The 27136-nt window shown below is 37.3% G+C and overlaps 1 protein-coding gene across 2 annotated transcripts; it reads right to left on the reverse strand.

The window, feature by feature from the left end:
- Positions 1-1791: 1791 nt before the first annotated feature.
- On the reverse strand, positions 1792-25156 carry deptor (DEP domain containing MTOR-interacting protein). Of its 2 annotated transcripts, none has more exons than XM_044116451.1 (10): positions 24767-25156; positions 24471-24563; positions 20594-20772; positions 19858-19981; positions 13729-13907; positions 11497-11679; positions 10549-10686; positions 9563-9633; positions 9210-9314; positions 1792-4726 (listed from the first exon to the last, which is right to left on the reverse strand). In XM_044116451.1, the coding sequence occupies exons 1-10, from the start codon at positions 24778-24780 to the stop codon at positions 4598-4600; spliced, it is 1215 nt and encodes a 404-aa protein (XP_043972386.1). In that variant the 5' UTR covers positions 24781-25156; the 3' UTR covers positions 1792-4597. The 2 variants fall into 2 exon arrangements, with proteins under 2 accessions (XP_043972386.1, XP_043972387.1); XM_044116452.1 differs by having other exon boundaries at positions 24471-24560; positions 24767-25125.
- Positions 25157-27136: the final 1980 nt, after the last annotated feature.

Raw genomic sequence — 27136 nt, forward strand, 5'->3', positions numbered from 1 at the left:
CATACACAATAGCCCTTTAGAGTAGCCTGCATCTTTTCTGTGTCCGTGGTAAAAAGTGGATGTCGCTGCATGTCTTACTAAATCACAGAAATGTATAAGTGTGTTGTCGTTTAAGTGAGGTATTTTTTATACTATGCAGTTTTCAGTTTATTAGGCACGCCTTTGCAGTAATCCGTCAGCACCAACAAAATGACTAAAAAGATTGTTATGACATGTTGTATTTCATCGTCTCCTTGGGGACATTTGCAGGGTGTCAATACAGTACGCAATCGTTTGAATTAGTGAAGACTGACTGACTGCTTTTGCCATAAACAATCCAAAAACCTGAAGTGAAGCCAGTCCTGCTCATTCTTTATGCAGCTTCTATTATCACTTCAGTGTAATTGATTTTTTAAACAAATTATCAACTTAATGCTGCTTTATGCCAATGATTTTATGCATTTGGACATTGTCACTTCAGCTTAATTTGTCAGCCTTCCTGTTGATTTGAAAATGTAGATAACTTCCTGACCATCTCATGACCTCCCACATCGTCTGTCTTATTCTTTACAGTTCAGCTTCCACAAGATGGATCTCACTGATTTTGTTTGACAAATGGAATAAAAGTTCTTCTGATGTAGGAAATGCATCTGATATAACAATATTTATTGATATGAATGCCTACCATATAGTACATTATCACACTTGCACTGTTACTGTGATGTATTGTGTAACAGAGCACATTTAAGCTACTGTTTTCTGACAATGCAGCCTCTGCTGGTTTTTAAATGAAGTATATTCTATATATTTTTAAAAGTCAGTCTTTAATAGTTTATGGCTGGTACTTGATGCACACATGTTCATGTTGCTACATACATGTGCCATAAAAATATTGACATGACCTGTAGTGTGTTCTATGGTTTTGTTGTTTTATAGCACATTATATTGTATTGTGACATTGTTCTTTATGACATTGCGAATATATAAATGGATTTTATTTCAACAAATCTGCTGAAAATAAATACCTGTTTTTATTCACAGTACTTGGACTAAAATTTCTTTTGTGAAACTTTTCGGTTTATGGTAAAATATTCTTGTATTAAAAAATGTAAACTTTAATTTACAGTAAAACTGACATTATGTTGTGAAACAAGTTTACAGTAGACCAGCTTTACTATAAAATACATTTACAGTTTTATGCTATAAACTACATTTACAGTAAAGCAGTTATAACTGCAAAGCACACTCACAGTAAAAATTAACTGTGAAATATCATAACAGTAAAGGTACCGTAGAATGGTGATCACAGTAACCTACTGGCAACACTGTTGCCAGTAAGGTACTGTAGAATGTCAATTACAGTAACTTACAGGCAACACTGTTGCCAGTAAGTTGCCAGTAAGTTACTGTAGAATGTCAATTACAGTAACTTACAGGCAACACTGCTGCCAGTAAGTCGCCAGTAAGTTACTGTAGAATGGTGATTACAGTAACTTACTGGCAACACTGTTGCCAGTAAGGTACTGTAGAATGGTAATTACAGTACCTTGCTGGCAACTTACTGGCAACACTGTTGCCAGTAAGGTACTGTAATTACCATTCTACAGTAACTTACTGGCAACAGTGTTGCCAGTAAGTTACTGTAAAATTACAATAAAAAGTCTAACAGTGTGTGTCATTTTTGGGTTGTTGTTTAGGTTTTAGATGCTGGTTTTATTTATTTTCTCTTAATTCCTGTTACATGCTCAAACAGGGATCAAATTATCACGTTTGAATATTGAAAATGCACAACAAGCAGAAATAATGACACAATCCCAGAAATGAGGTTTTTATTAAGCACTTAACCTTTCTGTACATTAAAACGTTGTAATGAAACGGCGCTAAGCTTATATTGCCTTAAAACATTGAACCTCTGGAAACAAAGGAAAACAAACACAAGTGTGTCACCAGTGTCAAGAGTCCCTTTAGTGAGTAGAAATTCCCATAAAACTAAAACTAATAAAGACAATATAGACATCAAGTTACATTCTGTCAAGCTGCTTTTATGAAAAAGAAAATAAAAACTAGCCATATCCACACAGCAGGGTTAGGACAAGTGTTGTATTTGTTTATCTGAAGGTCAAGATGAGAGGCAAAACTCACACACTGTTGTCAGTGGTGTCATTAATTTGGATTAAGAATCTGGGGCAAGACATAAAACTGTCAAAACGTATCATAAAATTCCCCAAAATGCGATCAATTTTGACATTTTAATTTCACAAACTGTGGAAGAGGAACAGCAGCATCATCCTCACTGTGTTTTTTGGTTACCTCCTGTTTAACTGCTGTGTGAAAATGGCCACTGATTGTCAATGGAAGGTTTAATGCATTAAGTTGAGAAATCGGGTGATAACCAACCATAATTAGCAGCTAAAACAGGTCTTAAGGCAAACATGTCTAGATAAAAAGCCAGGGAGCCTGCTTTAAGTCAACCCCACACCACAATTCCCCCTAAAATTATTATCACATGTTAAAGCTCTGCAAATGTCTACTTCCTGAAAACGCAGCAATGAATCGCATCATCTTATATCCTCTTTGCAAACAAACTGTGATCAGACAAACCTGGTCCAACATCTACATTATTTTCAAGAACCTTTTGCCAGATTGTTTTAGATTAGCACTGCAAACACATGAAAGACTCTTAAATCAAACCCTGGCAGATTAGATCTCAAACGAGACAGACTGATGCTACCTCTCCAACAGAAAAATGAGGAACAGTCATGATTTCCCTCCCTGCTTTAAAAGATCATCAGTTTTCCTCACTGTTCTGTAGAGATGTTTCATTAGTTCTTCATGTTCAAGAGAATCAAACATCGAGACGAGTTCTGGGTTGTCTGATCAATCAGTTCTGTGACACTAAAGAAGAGCTTTGGATTAAAAGACAAAACTATATATGAACATATTTACAGCATCCAGGCCTTCCTGCCAAAACATCTAAACAGCAAACAGCTAAACTAACACATTAGAAGGCAATTGACACAATAATTGCACATCTTAGTGATATTAGAGGCATAAAAATCTGACTTATCTGAAGTATTTAGTTGCAATGGTCTTTAAGGTCTGAACCAAATCTATTGACACAGGCAGTGTGGTTTTAGCTCAAACAAACATGTAAACAAGTGTTGCTAAAGATTATGGCTGTACTGCATGAGCAATGAGAAACATTTAGCTGCAGTTTTCTTCTAACTCAGTAAATATTTCAGACATTATGTACCGATGGCAGCCTTTCTAAAAACATCTTGGCACGGTCTAAAAGCGTCCACTAATATGTTGATGTTGTGGGGTCTGACCTACTGATGCCATGACAGCCCAAAAGAGGATTCCCTATTCAGGTAGATCCCCAAAAATATCAGAAAACCTGTTGGTGCTTCTTACAACATAGAGAAAAAATTATTACCACATGACAGAAAAGCTGGAGCTGGAACTATATACCAAAGATGAAGTCTCACTAGTTTTGGTACAATTCAAAATGACATTACAGTCGTCGCTGTGGGCATTCTGAGGTTGTGCATAATACTTTGAGTGACGTCAATCATTTAATATGTACGTAGTTGAAATAATGGTTGAAAATATGCAGCTTGGTTTAACTTGCAAAAGTGATCTTTTTTTGAGTTTGTCGCATCCAGTTTTTGCAAGAATGACACCTAATTTTTCTAGTATTCTTCCCCCGTGTAGTTATTGATGTCCTCAAATTTAAATTGTTTTTTGATCAGCAAATGAAAAGCTTTATCAGTAATAAAAGATGCAAAAATGTATATTATAAAAAAATAAAATAAAAATGAATGAGTAGTGACTGCTCAGACAACAGTTATTTGTCTTTAACAAATATGACTTTTTGGTTGTTGTAAATAGAGAAATCAACTGTTTTTTTTATTTTTCTTTTAGTAATGCAAGCAGCACTTTTCCATTCTGATATCTTGTTCCAAAACATTCTCACAAATTTTAAACACCTATACATTTAACAAATGTATCCTTTAAAATGATGTTTTTCTATAAACAAGCAAGCAAAAAATAATAATAACAATAATAAAAAAAACAGAATAAAACTAAAACTGACAGCATGTAAAATATGCGTCTTTCTGTTCTGTTCAGTAGAGGGCAGTGTTGAACAGCAGGAGAAATCCAGGGCAAAGGTCATGGAATATATTCTTGAACGTACAAACCCAACCCTGTTTCCCTTATGATTGCACATCTCCACATTCTGATGAAAGCCGCTGCGTCGAGTCCTGTAACATTCATTTAAAACTCTCAGAATCAGCAAACAGATTCAGTTTGAGCACAAACCAGGAATACGGTTTGGTCCTTTTTTTTTTTTCTGTTTCCACACACTTGTGGTTGATGGGATTCTTGCCCTTTCCCTTCCGAAGGCAAAATAAAAAATTTAACAAAACAGGAACGGCCAGCAAGATGAGCTGTTTTCCCCAAATCAGACGTCTCAGTATCCACTTAGATCAAACCAGATGGAATGAGAGCTTCGCTGCAGGTCATCCATGTTTGTCTGGTGAAGAAGTTCAAAGTCCTTCTTTTATTTCCTCACTTCAGTTTGACATGCTAGTATCTTTATTCCTGGTAGGCCTCATCAGACTAGCGTCTCCTCCATCACCTCCATGACGATGGTCCTGGGGCCGGTCAGGATCAGGTTGCTGACGGTCCGGTAGTCGTGGCAGAGGACGTTCAGGCCGTTCACAGACACCACAAACTGACACACCTGGAGGCGGACAGGAGAGCTGCTTCAGGCTTTTTCTAAGGTGATTTTACAATTGTGGTTATTTTTTTAAATGAAAATCTCTTTAGCAATTGTTTTTGCTAAAAAAAAAAAAAATGATTTAGCAAAAAGACTTTTTGCAGTTATGAATACAACAACAACAAAAGAAAACACAGGGATGCTTCAGAGATAAAATGGTGAAGGTATTGGGAGCTGGAAAAAAACTACAAATGCATTCTTATTATTCTTTTTGTACAAGAAAAATACTACAGAAAATATTCTTGGTTTTAGTGTTCTGACTTTATTAAACATTGTATAAAGATCACAGTGTCTCTTGTAAAAGAAAAATGATCAAATATTTCTGTTCATAAATAAAAATAATCATCAACTCCTGAACAATTGGTTGGTGGATTTTCTCCCTCCTTAGTTGCATGTTTTTGTTCATTTGATGGTTGTTTTGATCATGTTTGAAACAGAAACAGTTTCAAATAGTTTCTGTAATCACACCAAAACACTGTGTTTTGGTGTGATTAGTTAGTAATTAGTTATTAGTTAGTGCAGCCAATAAAAACTAAATTGACATTACATGAGAGGAGTAATCTTTAACAACAGAACAACAACACTTAGGACACTTTAAATCTTGTTAAAAAGGTAGTAACCAGCAAAGTGTCTGAGCAAACGTTTAGGCGTATGGAGTCATTACCGTTATCAGCAATAACGCTATAAAAGCAGGACAGCCACAGTCCAAACACACTTCTTACACACATAAGCCTTGAGACTCTTATCATTATTACCAAAGCTGCAACAGGGTGGTGACTGATAATAACATGACCTCATGTTTTAACCCTTTTAAACTCTTAGATGTTTAAAAACAACAATATTGTTAGATATCAATTTAGAAAAGGAGAGAAATGTAAAAAATTTTATTCTTATTTTGGCTGCCCTGTTGTATAAAACTAGACCCTAAGTTACAATACTGATAATCCAAAATGTCTAAGAGAGTTGTAGACAGATTAGTTTGTTTGGAGGATTACATGGGGTAAACATTTCGTTCCTATGAGCTTCCTCCTGATTCAGCTCAATTCAATTCTTTATTTATCCCAAAGTGAAAGTAAATGCTGCCGTATTTTATATCATCCAAGTGTCTTCAAAGAGCTGTGGGGGACTACATGATAACATTTCCTGGACGACAACCTTAAGTTGTTGAAAAGCACTGCTAATCTGCCTCATTCCCTTTTGATGCTCTTTTTTAAAAAATTTCTGTCGGCTATGTATCAGAACAAGTGTCTGAAAGCAAGAATGCAAGAGAATAGTTGTCCAAACATGCAACGTCTGAATCACAAAAATGGTGAACAAAAATCTGCAAAAAGAACAAATGAGACCTAACCTCGCACAGCTGCTCCAACTTGCTGCCACCATGATAAGTGCAATTCTAGAAATATTGGATAATGGATGGATACTTGACTCATGTAATTACATTTCCTTCAGTGTGAGTAGATAGCTGCATCTTTAGTCATCAAAGATGGATGATATTTCTCCATCTCTCTGATAAGCTCTATTGTAAGACTGTTTAATGCCAAATCGAAAATGTTGGGTAATGGGGAAGAAATGACCTGAAAAAGGATACAAGTGCATGTTGGTTCAGAGGGACTTATGGAAGCATTTTATTGTAAGCTAAAGAACAAAAACAATTTTGGTTTTACTGATAAATCAGAGTGAAGAAAAGAAACAGCAGACAAGAAAGCGAGGTAATTTACCTCATATCTCAATAAATATTTAACAAAATGTTATCGTACACAAACATTTAACTTATGCAGAAATAACACTGAGTCATCTACTGAGTTTAGCTGCCTTGTAAAGTCCGAATGGTTCTTTATGTATTATTAAGAATCTTAAAACAAACAAACAGTTTCCCTTACGGCAATCCTCAAGATTCTTCTTCACTGCTTCCTTCAGTCAACCTGCTTAACTATCTCTGTACACATTCCTCTTGGACTCTCCCCCTGCTGCTCTTTTTCTTTCTAGCTCAGGGATTATTAGTGTTGGCAGTGGCCCAGCTGGACTCTACGGCTCATTGTACCAAGAGAGTTAAAAATCTGTTTTACAGAGTGAAGGAAAAGCAAACCGTCCTCAACAAAACTAAACAGGCCATAGATGCAGAGAGGCCTTGTGGAAATAGAGATGATACAGAAAAACAAAGATTGTAAACAAAAATATATAAATGCTACAGCGCAAAGTAACAGGATCTCTTGGTTACTGAGAAAGAAGGGGGTTTATGCCAGTTTCAGGTTTATTTGGGCAAACGCTGCAGATTTGTGGAGAGATGAAATAAAGACAAATCTACACTTACAAAGAGATAGATGTGATATTAAATCTCAGTCTCTATGATGCTGCATGAAATAAAATCTAAAAAACAAAACCCAGTGTTTTCAGTGAGAGATCCAAACACAAATCTCTGCCAGCAATAGGGATTTTGCTGCGCACTGGTTTCCTGGAGACCTTGAAGTGACAACAGGAATTCAGGAGAGTCTCAACAGGAGTGTTTATCAAAAGGTCAAACTGTAACTTTAACAACCAGTCAGATCCTGCTCGTTCCCACAATCCAGTTCAATAACCTGTATTAAACACAATGGGTCTTACATTGTCATCAAAATGGTTTGAATTTGAACAGACTGCAGCAATCTTGTACAAATTTGCAATTGTAGGCAAACGTAGGCTACCCGTTCAGCACACACAGAAATCTCTTGTGAAACAGGCTCATTGGGAGAAAGACAAAGATGAAAACTTTGTCTTTAAACATGAGAAAAGTCTGTTAATGATTTTACAACTTGCAGCCTGAGCTCGCCCTCTCCTTTGACCTCCTGCCTGAGCTGTAGTGCCATCACTTTACAAGCTCAGACATTTCGCTCTTAAGAATCATTAAACATCACTAAACTACTCAGGTGAGATGAAACTAGAGCAACCTTCAAGGAAATGCAAGCAAATAAACCCACCAGACTTTGGCTCACGAGAAATTTAACAAGTCATTGTTGATGGACTGAGACGGATTTGCTTGAATAATCTGTTTTAGGCTCTGAAGTTGAATTGTGTGGAGGTAATTTCTGCCACACAAAAAGATGGGGCATGTTATATAATTCAAAGTTATAAATGTAACATTCAAAATCTTTAAATGACTTAAAGTCACAATGATGAGATTCAAAAGTGTAATGATGCGTTTATAAGTCAGAGTGAAAATTATGAGACAATCATTTATATTTGTACCTTATATTTCATAATGATTACTATAAAATACTAAATTATATGTCTGCAACTGGAACTATGTGACATTTTTCCTTACACATGGCAGAAATATTGACTTCTAAAGAATAACTATATAATCACAATCACATTTCCAAAACGCAGGAGTGTAGAATCACGTGGGATTCTGTCAGCAGTGCGGCCGCTGTAACCTTCATACAGAATATTTTCATGGGAATGACAGCAACCAAAGAAGAACTAACCATTTCCTCTTTCAGTGCTGGTACTAAGACTTCATCTTTAGCTCACATGATCAGATTTTTTTGTTGCCGTTTTGTTTTGTTTAGACATTTGTTCTTCTTTCCTCTTGTTCCTTCATTTTTCATGTCGAGGCATAGGTCCCCACTGAATTCCCAGAATTCTTAGCTGTGGCTCTTGTTGACATATTTGCATGCCAGCTGAGGCAGCAGAGGAAACATTACCCTGTTTACATTTCATTTTTCTTGGTTTTCCCCTTGGACATCGCAGGTTCTTTGCTGTCCTTGCTGTCTTCACTTTGCGGACAGAAGCCACAGAAACGGTTCCTCTTTTCTATTCCTGTCTAACACTTCTCCTGAAACATTTACTTCTTAAAGAACATTTAAAAAGCATTCAACGGAGACACTATTGAAGTTGAGTTGTTAAAACCTGATGTTTCAGTTTTCTGAGTGAAAAAAAAGCTTTTCACTGTAGTGTGTTAGGTAATAATTAGTGGACATTACAGAAAATACTACCTTTATCTTTATGTAAAACAGAAAAGTTTCTCAGTGATTTGAATACTTTTCTTTTAAATGCATTGAAACAATCAAATTGCTAAATGTCAGGAGACTGTCCATGTTGAAAAAGTATAAATGCAGATTCCAGTGTACACCTACTAATTATAGGCTAGTTAATTAATATACAGTTAAAAAAAGCTATTCTATATATTTTTATATTGGAAATATATTTCCAATATTTTCATATTGGAAACATGGATATATATACATATATATATATATATATACATATATATATATATATATATTTTTTTTTTTTTTTCTTAGCCAATCATGTATCCACTTCTGCTCAGTGTGCACATTCTCACTAATATGTCCATTGTGGTCATAATTTAGTTGAAACACATCTATCAATCTCTTATTTGCAATAAATAACAGGTCTGATTTTGCAGTAAAAGTTGATCCTCTGGAGGTTTGACCCCAGTGGATGTTACCTTCATGCCAACTGCAGCAGCCGGTCCACCAGGATCCACCGCCTGGATGTGACAGGGTTTGCTTCCTCGCACCACGAAGCCCCAGCCCACAGCATCACCCATAATCTGAGAAACCAAAACCAAAGGGGAAATCTTGAAATTATATCAGACTGCTTCTGATGGCAAACAAAGTGTAAAAAATTTCAATTATCACATAAAGCAGGTAGTTAAATATGCTAAATATTAGTGAATATTTGTCTTCTTGAGGAACACACACACAGAGAGGACCAAAGACTTGAGTTTGAACATTTATTCATTATTATGTGCAGGTAGTGTGGAAAATGTAGAACTGCTCTGTGTTTGTGCAATCGTACAGTGAAAGTCTTCTTTATAAAAGGCCCTCCTGGTGTCAGAAGCTCCTCTGGAGTCACTTGTCTCTTCAGAACTGTTGAGAAAGAAACACAGAGACAAAACACATTGTTAAGAGTGACAGTGAGACAAAATTACAGACCTGAACATCCTGGACACGCATGAGTGAAAACACCTTCCTGCAAACTAAAACAATGAGCACAAACACTGAAAACACAAATACAGAAATTATTCATCTGCTTAAAAACGTTTGTGTTTGACTTTGTGTAGAAAATAGGAGAATAGGTCACACACTGACAGCCAAAGGCACATTACTTCAGCAAAGGACACGAAGCTCATCTTACTGTGATCACTGATCGTCTGCTATGAATGCTTAGATTTTATGTCTCACTTTTACATCAAAAGATACAAAAAATAAAGGACTTTGTGTGGAAACTTATGAACTTTAAAGTCCAAAAATTCTGCGTTTAAGATAAGAGACATTTCTTTATTGTTTGTTTAAGAAGCAACAGTATTTATAAAGTAATACCGTTGTGGAGTAGAACAATGCAGGGTTAGATTATAACACAATTTTTCAAACCAAAGCATATGTATATTAAGTCCAGATCTAAGTCCAACTAAACCTGACTGTACAACCTGAAAGTACAACCTGACTGAGCTTTATTGAGTAAAAGATAAGAAACATTTTGGAAACAGTACGACATCTTGCTTCATTTTATGTTGGTCTGTCACACGAAATACAGAAAAGCTTTTGTTTGTAAAGTGACAAATGTCAGCAAATTAAAGGGGTTAAGAGTGAGAGTGGGGTAAATGTTTGTGTTTTTTTTGGCTTTATACCAGTCCTATTATACCAACAGCAAAATAACCTGATAAAACACTGAAAGTAGAAAACTGAACTTTAGAAACTTGGATTCTCCCATTTACACATAAACAACATTGTATATTGTATACAATCAGAATGAACATTGCAGCTGCCTCCATGCTGGCCTACCAGATTTGGGGTTGCAGAGGACCGGTGGGCTGCTGCTGAGCGTTGGACTGCTGCTGTAATAGCCGCTGCTGCCACAGCTGCTGCTCATGCTGCTTCGTCGAACTCCAACCACCACCTTGATTTCCTTAGTGGGACTCACTAACACAGAATTAAAAAATCAAGAGGTTAAAAATGCAACTACATAACCTGCCTGTGAGATGCAGAAAAATAAAAATAATTCAAATTTAACTTTTCGAAAGTTAGAATTAAACAAAAAAAAAAAACAACTGATATTGTAATATAAAATGTTAAAAAAAAAAATCACCAAAGCTTTGTTTCTTAATAAGCTGTTTTACTCTGTGTGCACTATTTTTTAAATAAAACACCAAAAACATTTTCCATCTAAAATTTATTTATGATACATCAAATCCAAAGCGCTTAGAAAAGGCCTTCACACCTTCAAACACTTGCACAATTTGTTGTGGTTATAAAAAAAGGGAGAACTTGTTAGTCACAGACCAGATTATACTAGTTAAAGGGGGAGGAATCAAATTAAAATCCCAAGAAACAGGTTCTGAGGTCATGATGGGAGGCCAGTTACTGTGTGACTCTACATAGCAACACAATCAGGACTCCTCCTCTGTTATCTTTCTAAACCATGGACACCAGCATCACTGAGTGGGAGTGTGCCTCTGTTCTGGTATCTGAGTCAACAGAAGATAAGGCAAATTAGGTAAATATGTCACTGTTTACAACAGAATGATAGGGGTCATTTCCAACCTTTACAGCTAGAATGTTATCTTGATATGGACACAAAAACACCTCCAAAGTTAAAATTATATGAATTTACAGCTTCCCAGAAAATGTGATGACATCTTCAATTCTCCACATATGCTCTCACAGAAGAGGTAAAACAGGTGTGCATTTGGCTGGGCTTTGCATGCAGCTGCATTAGTTCTCACTGGGTACCTGAGAGGAAGCTGGTGTTGCCTCCGTCCGACTGCTGCTTGCGGAGGCAGAAGGGGCTGTCGTGGCTCTCGGGGATGCCGCGCCCGCGTTCGTGGAGGAGCTCGATCAGCCGCCGCCGTCGCCGGAAGTTCATCCGGAACTGGTAGAGGAGAGGCCCGTCCACAAAATGATGCTTGTTGGTGACTGAAACAAAGGAAAAGTGGAAAATCAATTTATTTTTCACACAACATGTTAAAACAAGTGGGAAAAAAGAGTAAATTCATAAAGTGTGTGATCTTCCCCTGATGCTTATGTTAAAATATATATATATATATATATATATATATATATATATATATATAATAAATGCAAATTGATTTTAACACTTTGAAACACATATTTTATTATTCTATCTAAAATTGTGAGATAAGACCAGTTATCATTTGACACAGTTCAAGCAGTTAAACCACAGCTGCAAAATACAGCCAAAGCAAACTCGTAAACATAAAAACACAAAGCAAAACATAAAAACCAAAAAGCTGCTCAGGGACTTGAACACTGCTGCTGTCTAGTCGCACTTTTTTATGCTAATAATGAAAACATTTTCAGCTAATTCAGTACAGTTTCTGTAGAGAGTCAGACGTGCAGTTTAAGATGTAAGGTTGGTGGTGTTGAATTTTGATTTATATTCTACCGTGTTATTGACTTGGAGATTTCATGACATTCTTGTGATTTGTGTTCAATCATGTTCCTGCATTTTCCCATATTTATCCTGTTTTCCACTTTGCTTCTTGGCAATGTTTACATGGTTTCTCCGTCACGATTCGTCTATATGTACTGCACTGTGGTAGAACAGTGAAATTTGTTTTAGACACAAAGTTCTTTCTGTCCAGAACATTTCATACGTCACAAGAACTCTATCGTCTCCTTATTAAGCTAAGCATACTCATTAACAAGAGGAAAGTTGTTGTTTTTCTCTGCAACATCAGCAGTTCTGTAATGTTTCCTTCAATTAATTAATTCAAATCTACTATTCGGAGTACTTCATGTGGAATAGGAAGTACTCTTTATGTGCAGCAGTAGAACTCTCTGTGATCCTACAGAGATCATCTATGCCTGATTTTTAATGTTGTGGTTTTAGTTTGGTCGTCATGGAGCTGAGATTGCACGGACCCGAGCCGCTCAGAGCGTGTTAGCATGTTTGTGCTGTGTTGCCACATTCTTCTTCACTCCAGACACTCAGCTCTGCTAAGGAGCTGGAGGACAGGAAGTGAGTCACAGAAGAGCGAACAGATGGAGAAAAAGGAGCAGAAATAACTTTTTCACATGATGCAGCATCGGCCCATTGTCAGGCCTGGGCACTGAAAGCAGCCCGAATGCCCACAGGAAATGCAACATGCTCTCGAATCTAACAGACAGACAACCTAAAGGCCCATTGGCAGACTTTGAGAAAATGTTAAAGCAGGAAAGTGTCTATTATTACATGCTAACAAGGTTTCTTTTTACAATTGTGATTAAGTGAAAGTTTTTAAGAGTGGGTGATCCAGCATCTATAACAGTAGTCAGTATCCAAGAGGAAGAAACAGATTTTTAACCCCAGAGGTGAAGCTCTTACAGTCAAATGAAAAACACCTTCAATTGAATAATTTGGACCAGAAATCACCAAGATAAGTATTGAAAACCCAAAAAGTGGTAGATGAATCTCAATATACTTTAACACATACAAAACATTTTCTATCAGGTAGAGACCAGTGTTGTGTTGTTGCTAATCATCTTTGTTTGGGAGTGACCAAGTTTCTGCTGGTTTATCACTGTGGCCCATTTTCATTCAACCATTTCCTTAAAGGAGCGGTATTATGAGCCTGGAAAATTTTTCCGGACACAGTGTCCTTTTGTAGTACAATCAAGTAACCATGTCATCTCCATTTATTATAAAATGTTGTATATATAGAACATACCGGTAACTTAACTTTGCAATTTGATGCCTTGAAATTGGCCTCTGTCTCTTTAAGAATATCCTGCTGTTTCCTACACACCGCCTTAAGAATATCATGTGACACCAAGCATTTAGGCACCGCCGAATGTCCGCCATGGGATGTGTACAAATTAAAGGATTTTTCAAATACACATTAAAGGAATCGAATCAACGCTCTGGGTGTGTTTTTTGATGAGGGAATAAAATTAGAACATGGCCTACAGCTCAAACAAGTTGATTTCACATAATAAGATCCTGCGAACATTACTTCTCCTCACCATGCTGAATGATGCCATGTTCAAGCAGCCTCCGTCCCAGCTGCTCGGCCTCCTCCCTGGTGGGCATCTCCGCCTCCTGCAGCAGCCAGTCAATGAACTCTGAAGCGACCAGGGCGCGCTCAAATGCCATCCCTTCTTCCTCTCTGGTTTGTATGAGGTTGTTCTCAGTATTCATCAGTCTGTATTAGGAAAAAGGATAAAATTATGAAAAAACTGAGAAATGTATCCATCCATTACCAACCATAATTGGCTACAATGCTATTATTATTATTACCAATGTTTTGTTTCTCAGTTTAAGGTGGGAAAATACTTACAGGGAGAAGTGAACATTTTTAATGGAGGTAAATTCTTACAGACAAAAACATTTCAATTTCCCCTCCCTCTGAAATCCAAAGAAACAAACTACAGGTTATCTCCATAACAGAATAATAAGTGGAGAATTAAGGATGTTTATTTAAACTCAACTAAACCAAGGTAAGAAAAAATAAGCTAAGATGAAGTACCTAAGAAGAAAAGTAAAACTCAATTAAAAAATAAACTAAGCTAAAGGAAAATAAAAATAAAAAACTTAAGATAAAGCAGTGCTAAGTATAGGCTAAGCTAAATTATGTTAAGACTAAATATGCAAAAATACACAAAACTAGAAAAAAATAAAGCAATTTTGGATAAGCCAAGATGAGTTAAACTAAAAGAAAAAGAAAAAACTCAGCTTAGCTAAAATAACCTAAAATATAGTTAATTTACTTTCTAGAACCTCTGGACTCAAAACAATTCCTTCCCACATTTTAGCATTCGTGGTTCAAAGAGAGCCAGAGGCTTTCCCAGCTCAACAGGAACACAGACAAGTTAAAGTTGAAATGCATGATAACAATCACTCCACTGCTCCAAGGTTACAGCGCTAAATACGACATTTCTGTCATAAACCTTCAAGGAACATGACAGAACAAAAACAAGGGTGAAGGCAATGCTAAAACTTATACATCTGCTAAATTAAAAATGACTTTAGCATTTTTAATTTAGCAAGTTGTTAACACTTGCTCAAAAATAAATAAATACAATTTCAACATTTTCCTTCTGGTGTTTACTTTAGATCATTTCTAACTTACTTTTGTTTGTCAATTAAATCAGCTTGAAGTAGAAGTGTGTGTCCTGAGTTGCACTGTGTGACACAGAGAACTAAAAATAAAGTGACACACATAACTATAAAGACCAGAATATCTGAATCTTTTCTCCTGCTGCTGTTGAACAAGTACACCCATAAATCATCTACCTGCTTAAATTATATAAGACATGCAAATTGTTGCAGACACAATGCACTTTGTTGCATCATTTGCACATGTCAAAACATGTTCTAGTGAGAAACCGTAGCATTAAACTTTCTGCCTCTCTGCCTACTGGCTATTATTTGCAGAGTCAAAGTAAATTTCTGCAACCGGTTTTAACTCCTAAATATGAATTATTGTATAAACATGTATAAACCTGCTCTGACTGCAGGGGGAAAAAATACCTGGCAACTGGTGACCAGTTCAGAAAGATCCAACAGACTAGAATAACCAGTGCTTTCTGCCTGTGCGATGACTGAACAGGTAATATGTAAAAGACATTGCATGTATCACAGCTGTAGATGAAAAGAAACAAACACAGAGCCAACATGACTGAACTAAAGAAGACATTAAAGTGAACTTTGAATGAGTTTACCAACTTTCCATTTCCTGTTCTGAAAATTGAGTGATTTATCTGCTGTTTGTCAGGGCATTTAAGAAAAGTAGTGCCCATTTTTTATAACCCAGCAGAAAATATATATATTTTCCACAAGACAGATGGTCGTGGGTATGGGAACATTTTGCACTAATCAGTAAAAGCAGAAGGCTGTTTTAGCTTGGGGAAAGGACTTAATTTAGTCAAATGAGGCCGGCTTCTGTGCCGTTGATTAGGCAGAGTGGGATCCTAATGAATCCAATTTGAACCAAATGAAAATTGGATACTCAGGTGCATTAACAAGCCGTCATTGTGCAAAAAGCTTCAAATTACCACAGGCATTCTGTTCTGTCCTCTTGGTTTGGTTCGATCCACAGTGTAATGACAGTTCAGAGAAAGCTAGAGGCCCTGTTGACGACGGCAGACCAATGCCCTCATTACACATTGCCTGGGGACACAATTTATCTGCCAGATTTGGACCCAGAGCTGAGACAAAAGTAGAGCTAGAAGCATTCAGGCATTAACAGGTGGAGTGAAATTAGTACTTTTAAATTCAACACAACAAAGACTGCTTTTCACAAAGTCAAAATGCAAATTTCTATTCATTATTACCATGAAACCTGAAAGATTGAATGCTGCTCAACAGACTGTGCTATGCTAGCTCAAATGCATTAGCTCAAAGTACTGCACTTTGTACTTAAATAAAAACTTAAGCAATGCAATGCATTATTCATCTCCTGAGACCTTAAATATTGTGCAAATACTGTTTGAATGGAGAATGATAACAGAAAATGGGACACTTGGGCAACTCTGACCTGCAGATGCACTTAGCTATTTATTCTGCAAAGCTCACTCCAACGCACAACAACGTCTTTATAGCCATGCAAAAACTTTCAACAATGTCAGTGTCATGTTCAGAGTCACTGAGTGGGCGAGTGAGAGCAATTCACAGAGGTTTTAAAAGTTAAATATAAGGAGAAGGTTTCTTTGAGGGCTTACTGGTAGAAGCAATTCCTTAACGTACCTGTTTTGATGCAGAATTTCATCGGACTAAATCAAGTTCTTTTAGTTAAAAAAAGCTCAATTTACAAGATTTTCACCTTAAAAGCAAATACTTACACAGCCTCAATGCAAAGTACAGACTGTAAAAACCCAGAAAAAGCAAGCGTGGATTGATTAAGGAAAGTTACAGTTATGTCTTTAAATCAGATATATCTATTATTTTAATTAGGTTTTGCTGTGAGATGTTGAGGAAAGGTTGAGTCAAAGCAGTTATGTTTCTTTGTTTCCCATTTTCACCTATTGAACATCTTTTGTTTTTACAAAGATTGTGTCAAACTAACTGAATTGTGCAAACTTGACCATTTTAAGAATAATTTAATCACTGAAATGCTTGATTATGTTCTACAAATATGACCACAGATAAATTGTGACTCTTTCTATGCCTTTAGGATGTAGTTTCTACCCACAATAATTAGTAATTTTAAGAATAAAACAGCCTCCATTTGCAGTGGAAAATATATGCAACTATCAGTGGAGCATGTCAGTGAGTGTGGTTCACTGAGGTTAGCAAAGACTCTGACTAAATTACAGCTTAAGGAATGCATTTATTTTTTCTGAGGTCATTTTTAGCCTTGACAACCAACAAACGACAATCCTCATTATGGCAAATTATCTCAGCAAGTGCCATTCAAGTAAAGTGGACACGTGTGGATCTTCGCAAGTGAGGAAACGGCTACAAGAAAATTGCTCCTTGATCAAACGTGGCCAAAATGTGGCATGTAAGGCTGGACACATTTATTTTGTCACCACTTTACATAACATGGATATCCATACCAAAAACAGAAAAAAGGAAAGAAAAAAGAAAAAAGGACTCAAAGATATAAGGAAGAAATAAACCAGTGTGTTGAGGAAAAAATACTTATAGTCCTCCCCACAAGATTTAGAAACTGCTGTCCTAACCAGATCTGTCTGCTGCCTGTGTTTGGAGACTATTTATGTTGTTTTGAGATTTGACAGAAGAAGAAATGTATGAGGAGGACTGTTTTTGGTCCAGTGGGAAAGCTTCATGGAAATTGTACTTAACATAAAAAACTGTATGCTCATGTAGTTTACAAGCAGCAGTTTTTTTTTTTGCAGCTGCAGAAAAAAATCAGTTTAATCATTTCCATGATGTCTTACTGGAAAAAAAAAAACGATGCAGCTCACAGGATTAAAATGAGTGTCAAACAGGACTGAACCACCATGTTGGTGTGTTTCATTGCTCTCGATGGGTTTGTTGTCATAATGAATTAAATGATTGTGATTAGTTTACATAAACAAACAAAACTGTTGAAAAAAAACTAAACTTTCCACAGAAAAAAAAGTAAGTGGTTCATTCAAGCTGCAAGAAGTCAAGTGAGAGCAAGACTTTATTAGGCTTTGCTGTATTTTTTTAAATGTTGCCAGTCTTCTTCAAGATCTCAGAGTCAAAATAGAGATCTGCTTTCTCCTGGGAAAACAGTGAGAGACAACCGCAAACAACAGGAAGCAGGAAAACCCACATCACCTAAATGATAAACAAGTGTACAAACTGAAAGCTTTTTCTCCATGTCTACCAATGCTTTAATTGTAGCCTTAGAGTAATTTGAGTAACCAAACAAGCGTGTAAATGAGTGTGAGTGTGGTGTGCTGCACCATGGCAAATGCATAAACATGTAGCTTTAAGAGCGGACTTGACAGTTGTGTCCTCTTCCACTATTTCATTCTCTTACGCAACAGCGGAGTGTATGAGTGTGAACATGTGCGTGTGTCTTCCCAGAGACACTAAAATACAAAAAACAGGTCTGTGATTAAAAGTGTGTGTCACTTCAGTTAGAGGCACAAAAACACAGCTTGCTTGTATTCCTGGCCACGAATGTGCTCACTGTGATTTCCAAAATCAAAAATGTACAATGGATACAAAGTTGATGACAAGCAGAATCGTCCATGTTTACGGTGTTCTGTAAACAAAGCTCTTGTACGGACAAAGGTGCGTCATCGCTCGGTAAAGATGTTTCCAGTCATTTCTGCCGCCGGCCCCCCACACTCATTTCACTCTCCCCAAATTTGCAGGCTTTTATCTTGGCCAAGCTGAACGCTGCGTGTCCTAATTTAATGAAAACCATTTACAACAAAACTAATTCTCAGAAAAACATGAATGAGGCTTTTTCTTCCGGATGCAGTCAATCAGCAGATCAACAATAACAGTAGGGTAGATGAACACACAAAAAAAAAAGAGCGGTATGAGTGGAGTGGAATAGACTCATCAGATTCACTGATAAATCTATTCGTCAGTGAATAGATTCACCATTCACTAATGAATAGCGAACCTTTCACTATTCATCAGACCATCTTCAAGGAGAAAACATTTAGATCCTGTAGCTCAACGTTGGATATTTTAATAAGAAATGTCCCAGTACAAGCCCAGGTGTCACATTGGGGAAACAATCACAACATCTTTTAGATGAAACTTTAGGGAGTCTCAAAATTTAAATCTTGGTTGTTTCCTCTACTGTCTGTGATATATACTTACATTTCTCCAATTTAATGAGCATTACAGTTTATTTGCTTTGCAAAAGATTATTTGTTTTCAGTTTAGGATCTACATCTTTTCAGCTTTTTAAAAGATGAAAGACGCTCCCAATGAGAGGAAGTCTGTAACAAGTTTCAGTTTCCTGTTTTTTCTGGGTCATTTAACTTGATGAGCTTAGATTCAAAAGCTCTTTATGTAGGAGAAAGCTGTGCAGAAAGCTGTGCAGAAAGCTGTGCAGAAAGCAGCAGAAACACAAACCTTAAGTTTAGCAACCTTCAAAGCTCAAATACAAGTTTTTGCTTCACACAATTAACATTTTGTTTGCTGATCTCATCCAGGCTGTTACTTGTAACAGCACCTGACCTAGTCTGAAAGTGTTGAATATTGATTCCTGATAATCAGGGAATTCTCTGACTTCGTCACTTTAATGACAGATTGCTCAGATTTATTGACCAAAATCTTTTGGTAATTACTAAAAATTACTAATAGGATCAGAAATCAGCCACAAAATTTCAGTCTTGGTTCTACCACCTCATTCACCCTTATTTATGCAATCACTGATAGGAAAATGTTTATTTATTAAATATATCCTGTTTGATTAAACAAAAACTCAGACAAACTGAATCATTTCCCCTGGTTTCAATCTTTAAATGAGTCTAAGTTCTGGAACGCTCAATTATTGCTTACTATTAGGCAGGTATTGATTGTTTTTTCCTAATCTCTCTCAATAACTTAAACAGAAGAGTTTTTTTTTCTCATCAAATGTACTACAATTTCAGGAGAAATGCATGCTAAGCAGATTAAAGCTATGTGTCTCGTTGAACAGCATCATACATGGTTGCAATAGCATGTGCATGTGTTCTCATGCGTGTCCATACTTTTCATATAGCCTCTGTCCCCTCATGAAGACCTTGGCTTCGCTATCCAATGGGAATGTGCCGTCGTCCTTTCTGAAGCGGTACAAGAGCTTCATGTCTTTGAACTCCCGGTGCTCATCACACACTGAAAGCACACAGTGGAGAAAAACATTAAAGTTAGAATCTGAACATCTTACTGGTAAAAAAAAAAAACTTAAGAAGTAGAGAAGTTTAAGTGTCTATGTGATTCTGGAGTAGTGGAAGAACAGAGCAGCTTTAGTAGGACTGAAATTGCATGAAAGGATGAGGGTACTGTTCTGGTCAGTCTACATTCAAATCCTCTCATATGCTCATAAGATATCGATCAGGGCCTAAAAAAAATATATGTATTGAGATAACTAAATATACACCGGAGAGTAGGTAGATACCCGCATATCCCCCCTTAACGCCATTATAGAAATGACTTTGTGTGATCACTTATATAAACATTTCCCATTGACTAAACTAGAAGGTTGATGTAAAACTGTTTCTAAAAACAACTTTTCTATTCCTGTCTGTCTCTGTAGTTTGGTCAAATGTAAAGCAAACAGAGGAGCCACTGTTTTTAAGCCAAGTTGACCAAGAGAACATGGAGAATCATCCATTAGGACGCACTGCTTGTTCCCAGAAAATGTCAAGTGAAAAAACACATTAGCCATTAATACCCAAGATTAACTCACCCAACCGTACTCTGGGATACACAACATTTCAGCCTCACCGTGGTGAACAATGCTCTGGTCCAAAAGTTTCTGCATGATCCTAATGGCCGTGTCCCGGTCTGAGGCTTCCTTATGTTCGATTAGCCAATCAATGAGCTCCTTGGCGACAAAGCAGTTCGGGTAAGTTCGAAGGTGGTGCCTCCGATCCTTGATCACCTTCCCCTCATGGAGCCGCAGCCTGGAGACAAACAAGCAGCAGAGGAAATGTGATTGATGCTCGATTCCTAGAAAGTTAGACAAGAATCTTGGTAATTCATAATTTTGTTCTGAAGGGCAGTTAAATCAAGAGCTGGAAAACCTTATCTCTCTGATCTCTGGACATCATTACATTTCCTGATGGTAAAACCAACAACTCTATCAGAACAAATAGAGAGTTATTTGAAGAATACCCTGAACTCTAGCACTTTCATAATATTTGGCAGAGCACACGTCTTTTCTGGACTCATGGTGGATGTACCGAGCTGAAACACCATTTTCAGGGAACTACAATGCATCTATTCCTATATTAAAAAAATCATAACCTCATCTTGCTCCAGCAGCTGCCCTAGATTCCGGTTTCCCACATTCTCTGTGTCCTCTACCTGAACTGGAGTGTTGCGAATAGGCTTTAGCCAAGCTTCCTGCAGCTAGCTCGATCCTCTCCATGCTGAGTCTGTGTGCAGCTGGCCAGCATCACTCTGAATTAGCAATGACAGCCGGCCTAACTGTTCTGCCAAATCTGTATGATGGGCAAACAAACGTGGCTAACAATTCACAGACCTAGGATCTAATCTGGTGTTTCATCAGCCTTCCTTTGATCAACTTCTGAAAGGTTCTGACTACAATCGCCACTAAAGCTGGAATGTGAATTATTAAAGTTGGAAGTTTATCAGCACATCAGTGAATGACTTCCTGACTACTAGTATCTTGATTTCTAATCTAATTGGTCTGCATGCTCCACAATGCATTTTGCAATGGCGCTACAATGTCTCTATTCATAAAATAGAGACATTGTGAAAGAATGAGCTGGTCACAAGACTTCCTGGATCCGCTGCATGTATGTCCTGATCACTTTCCTTAGGCCAACACGAGTAAGAGATGTATTTGCTGATGTACAAGCAGTAATCCTATCAGCCACTTCACTGTTATCAGTTCAGGAACTGAGAGGCATGTGTTGCAAGAGACTGGGCTCAAGACAAAAAAAAAAGAACAAATAAAGGTGTGGACTCTGCAAACTCCTCGTTTTAATAGAAGTAGTTTCACAGGCATGTCTAATTCTTCACAATTTCTTAAAATACTTCTAACTAAGCTACGCACTCAAGCTAAGCTCACCCTGAGCATCCAGCTGTCTAGTGTTTGCTTGTGTTGTACAGTGTAACAAAAGCTGCTTCATTCAACCAGAACAGAGCTCTGAGCTTCGTGCGGAGATCAGCATTTTACCACGCTCACCGCAACAAAACAACATGATTGTACTGAGCAGGTAAAACCTTTACCCCTGACACGAGTAACAGGATGTTAGCATCTGCTTATTTGAATTTATAGGCACATTTAACTGGGAAAAATTATAATATCAATCATATTCACGCTTTAAAGACAATGAGAAATGTATTTTAAGTATATCTGTTTAGTTAGGTGGGGAGATTGTACTTTAAAATTTTTGTTTTTAGCAGGATCAAAATTATTACCATCCACATTAATGGAACTGAAGCCTTTTTAAATGTATGCTTTATTTTTCAAAAGTTGATCTACGTTTCTAGGAAACTACTGCAGCTAAACACGGTGATTAGGATGGTAAGAGAGGCAACACAAAATATCACCAGAGCTCCTTGTTAGAGAAGACCATAAATTCTTAAATTTTTTGAATTGATAATAGAAGAAAGAAAAAACAATTCTGTTCTACCATCACAAACAAAAACATGGTGAACTCTGTTAAACTAAGTGGAGCCATGTGCCTTGTTAGGCATGGTAGTGTTAGGCACAAGTAGTGCTTGTGCAACACATCTAGTGTTGTAGTGCTTGTTGCACTACATGCAACATGTAGTGCTGTAACACCTGATCATACAGGTGGGTTATGATCATACCCACCTGTATGATCATAACAGCACTTTATGTCCACTGTTAGGTATGGTAGAGGCTCTGTGATGCTGTGGCCCTGTTTCTCTTCTGAGTTCACGTGAAGCCTTGTAGAGTACATGACATCGTATTTGGATTATTTAAAATTAAAATCTGCTGAACTCATTCTACTAGAGACACAGGACTCAATCAGCCACAAATCTGAATCTGACATTTTGCCTTTGATTGACTATAAAATCATCAGCTAGTAGCATTTGGTGCATTTTTTTTAGTTTAACCTAAAACTCCTAAACAACATAGATACCTAAATTGGAATACTTGTGTAACTCCTAAAACATCAGCAGCATGTCATTTCTATGTGTTATAGTGCTCAAAAAACATATATTTTTTTAACATTTTAAGAGAGAAGTGACATCTCAAAGACTGTAACAGCAGCATAATGATTCAAAATACATGGCTATAAAAAGACACAAAATTACTGTATGATTCAGTCTTACGACATGTCATAGAAGAAGACAAATGGCTGTCATGCTGGCAAGAGTGATTTGTAAAGTTTGCTCTATTAACAATTGTATTTCTTAATGATAGATTATTTCTCACCTCTGAAAAAAAAAAAAAAAATTCTAGATTATTATTTTTTGTGTGTGTAAGATGACTTGTGCAAAAAAGATTTTAGGGGTTCTTTTTTCCAAATCTTTGCCAAATGTGCCAGTATGGGCCAATGTATGTATATGGTTTAGGTGAGGGATGAGGCAGTCCATTAAAAATAAGATCAAGTGAGTCAAGGTCCAATTTTATTTTTAAAGAGGGGCGAACAAGATCTTACACAGGCAAGTGGAAACTCGCAGCACGTCACGTCAAGTGTCCAGAACAGGGACTGCTATCCCAAGCAGCTCGGCATTCACTGACACCAATGATGCAGCCAACTAGCAGCTTTAGCATACAGCTATGCCAGAAATCCTAACACACACAAACACACACGCCCACATGCATGCTGCACAAAAAATACAGTTATAAACACAGAAACTCTCTCTGGAGCAAAAGAAGAGCACACTGCATGCACCTTGTAGAATGTGCAGCAAAAAAAAAAAAGATATTAATCTCTGCAAGATTACACAACTTCTTAAGTAGGGCGCCTCTGCAGAAAAACATAACACCATTTACACCCAGTTGGATAAAAACTTTTCACCAGCATGCATGTTTCCTTTTAGTTCAACTGGGGGGCTGAAATTCCAGGCATTGGTGCCATGCTTCCCTACTGAGCCTCTATTCATCGCTGAGGTCATGAGCCAGTGGAAGCCAGGGTTCTGGAGCCTCTCTTTATATACAGTAGGCCTGAGGTTTCAGACTGTCAACAACTCCACCAGGGGAACTCCTATATGATTCTCTGACATCGGCAATGGGCTGGGATTATGGTATGTGGCTGCAGTTCATAGGAAACTGCATCAGTGGAGCAACCAAACAAAAAAAAACAAAAAAAAAACAAAAAAGTGTGGGGGGGGAGTTATGCAACCCTGCAGAAGGCAGCAATTACAAAGCAAAGATTTCTATGGGTGTGCATGTATGGATGTCTTTGTTTGACTCAGCATGCTGCAGTAAGGCTGCTCAAACTGGTTGTAGTTGCATTATATAAAACATGTTTACCACAGCAGAGTGTCTTGTTCTGTCATGCCCTTTATTTTTATTCTCTTTCCAGGAGAATGCAGGAGGAGATAAGAACCTAAATTATTTGCGACGGTTCAAATGCGTTTAGGATTCACGCTGCAGGTACAGTAGAGATTCATACGCAAGTGTGTGTTGTTGGGGCAGAACCGAGAGACCCACCTCAGCTGCTCTCCGGTGACAAGCACCTCAGCCAGCCGCTCCAGTTCGGCTGCCTTCTTCTGCATGGTGGTCCCGATCCGGTCCATCGCTCTGCTGAAAACAAAAGGCGCCAGACCACAATAACATTGTGTTAATCGAGACAAGCTCGTTGTCTCAGTCCGGACTGCTGTGAGGAAGAAATGTTGGCAAAGCTAAAATTAAATGTCCATCCGAGGCGTTTCAACTTGCAGAAAGAAAGTAACAAAGACATGCCTTCGGATAATTGCCGCTGCAGTCACACCTGGGGTTCTACTTACCTTTCAAGCACCATGGAGAGCGAATTGATGAGATTATTCCTCGGGTAAAATTTTAATGATAATTATTCCATGTGAGGATAAAACGGGGAGTCGAGAGTCACAGCTGCAGTTCCATCAACCAATATCCACGTTTAACCTCAGAAAGCATACCCCCCAAAAAATAATAATAATAGTAGTAATAATCAGCTCATTAATGAATGCACTCCTGCACCGCACCTTCACAGCTTCTCTTCTAAATTTCAGTCTGAGTTGTTTGGACGCAGTGCAGCTGCAACAATTCTGTCCTTTCAGAGCGGCTGTCTGACCGCGGTCTGTTACTGACACTGTCACACCACAAGGCGTGAGCACACGCTTTCCTCCCCTCACAGCTCACACAAAGCCCCCGCATTGGGAGGACTCTGCTGACGTCACGGGGGGAGTTAACCGGAGAGGGCGGGGTCAACTGAGGGTGCGCTCCATTCCGACACCGTGTGGGGAAAACAAGTTAGTGGGGCTTGGACGAAAGTCTTGTCACTTTTAGGAAGTTTTCAAGTAAAACAAAATAAAATAAAATAAAAGTTTGTTTTTTTTCAAATGCTTTTTTTATGTTGATCTGATCGGTGGATGTAACTCATATTCCGCACTAAGATAATTGGCACGTTTACTCCTTTTCCACTAATAATAATAATAATAATAATAATAATAATAATAATAATAATAATAATAATAATAATAATAATAATAATAATAATAATAGTTAATACCAGTTATAATTATTCTTAATAATGTTCTTTATTATCATTATAATTTTATTATTATTATTATTACCAACAATAGTAGTAGTAGTAGTAATAGTAGTAGTAGTAGTAGTGGTAGTAGTTATTATGCATTGTATTTTCTTGAATAACCATTTTATTGTTGCAAATTTGATGATTCGACCACTGACTATTTTATTTATTTATTTATTTATTTATTTGACTTTTTATTTTTATCTCTCTCTGTTTCCATCCAGTTTATTGTTAACACTTCTTTAATTGTATATAAAAATTTCTAAATATATATATCCATATTATTTGAAATACAATTGTTTTACTTAGGCACTAACACAAATCCACACTGGATTTGCGCATCCTGCTCATGCGCAAAGCAAAACTATTAAGTAACAGCCTCGGAGTTATTACTTAACGCAACCTGGTTGCAGTTCCTCCATTTAAATAATGTGCCGCACACCACAGAAATATCCAATGATTCCATCCAGTTAATTTTGTTTGAGTCACATTCACCTAATAAAGAGAACAACAATATTCCTGTACATCCAGGCTGCCTGGTTTGCACAATGTAGCAGAACATGTAGAGACATGCCTTTTGTCTAAAAACAAACTGCTGACTGTTACTGTACCTGAACACAGACCCATAAAATGGAAAGCTTGTATGATCAACCTTTCAAATTTAATATTCATACACAGAAAAATTAAAGCAATTGCAGTGTTTGACTTTAAAGTGTAACATTTCTGAACAGAAGATTTCCACTCTGTAAGGATGAAGTCATCCGAGTTTTCATTATTATTGGCTGCATTCATTCCAGTCAACTTGCACACGTGTTAAATCTGCAGAGTAACCTTCAATTTTGCTAATCTTCACTGATTTCAAACAGAAATGTGTTAACTGAAATAAATGTGAAATAGTGAGGAATATATGAAAATATATTGCCAATATATGCTCTTAAAACATATTTGTCCAATGCTTCATTTACCGCAGCTGTTGGTCTGTAGGTGGAGCCGTCATCTACCAATCAAAGCGTTGTTAGTTTGAGGCTTTTCAGCAGTACTGCAGCTCCGCCAGGGATTTAACTGAAGAGCTATGCTGTTGCTTCAGTGCTGTCTGATGACCTGCAAATCAAATACTTTCAGGCGTTTTTAGGTCCTTCTCTAAGTCATGTAAAGATGCACAACATCCTGGGTGTTGAAATTGCCAAACTCATTGCCCAAGTATTCCCTCCGAGACAGACAGAGAAGCCTGAAGTAGTTTGCTTTAAAACAGATAAAGTGTTTTGAGAGAAGGGTTTTGACCACTTTGGTGTAATTACATAATCCGAATTTATAGGGGGTTTTGTGGTATAAGTACCCTGAGATAAAGAATCAGATGGAAAAGTATGCATGGTTTATTGCTTTTTCAGTAAAATCTTAAAATGTCTTCCATCAGTATTAGACCACAACATCAACCCCCAAACCCAGATTTCCAAGTGTTTGTACCTGAGCTATACATTATTTCAGTTGCCCTTGAGTTACAATGGGAACAATCCATTTAGGTGGGCAACTTCAGGTCTCTAGGGCCAGTGTCCTGCAACTTTCAGGTGTGTCCCTGCTTCAACACACCTTAGTCAAATAATGA

The sequence above is a fragment of the Gambusia affinis genome, linkage group LG05 (assembly GCF_019740435.1).
Source record: "Gambusia affinis linkage group LG05, SWU_Gaff_1.0, whole genome shotgun sequence".
Classification (NCBI taxonomy): domain Eukaryota; kingdom Metazoa; phylum Chordata; class Actinopteri; order Cyprinodontiformes; family Poeciliidae; genus Gambusia; species Gambusia affinis.

What these genes read in the sequence shown, in the direction of transcription:
- deptor (XM_044116451.1), bottom strand. An exon ending in CCAGAGCATTGTTCACCACG is followed by an intron (nt 19,982 to 20,593) that starts GTGAGGCTGAAA and finishes GTGTGCTTTCAG; the next exon opens with TGTGTGATGAGCACCGGGAG. An exon ending in CAACACCAGCTTCCTCTCAG is followed by an intron (nt 10,687 to 11,496) that starts GTACCCAGTGAG and finishes ATTCTGTGTTAG; the next exon opens with TGAGTCCCACTAAGGAAATC.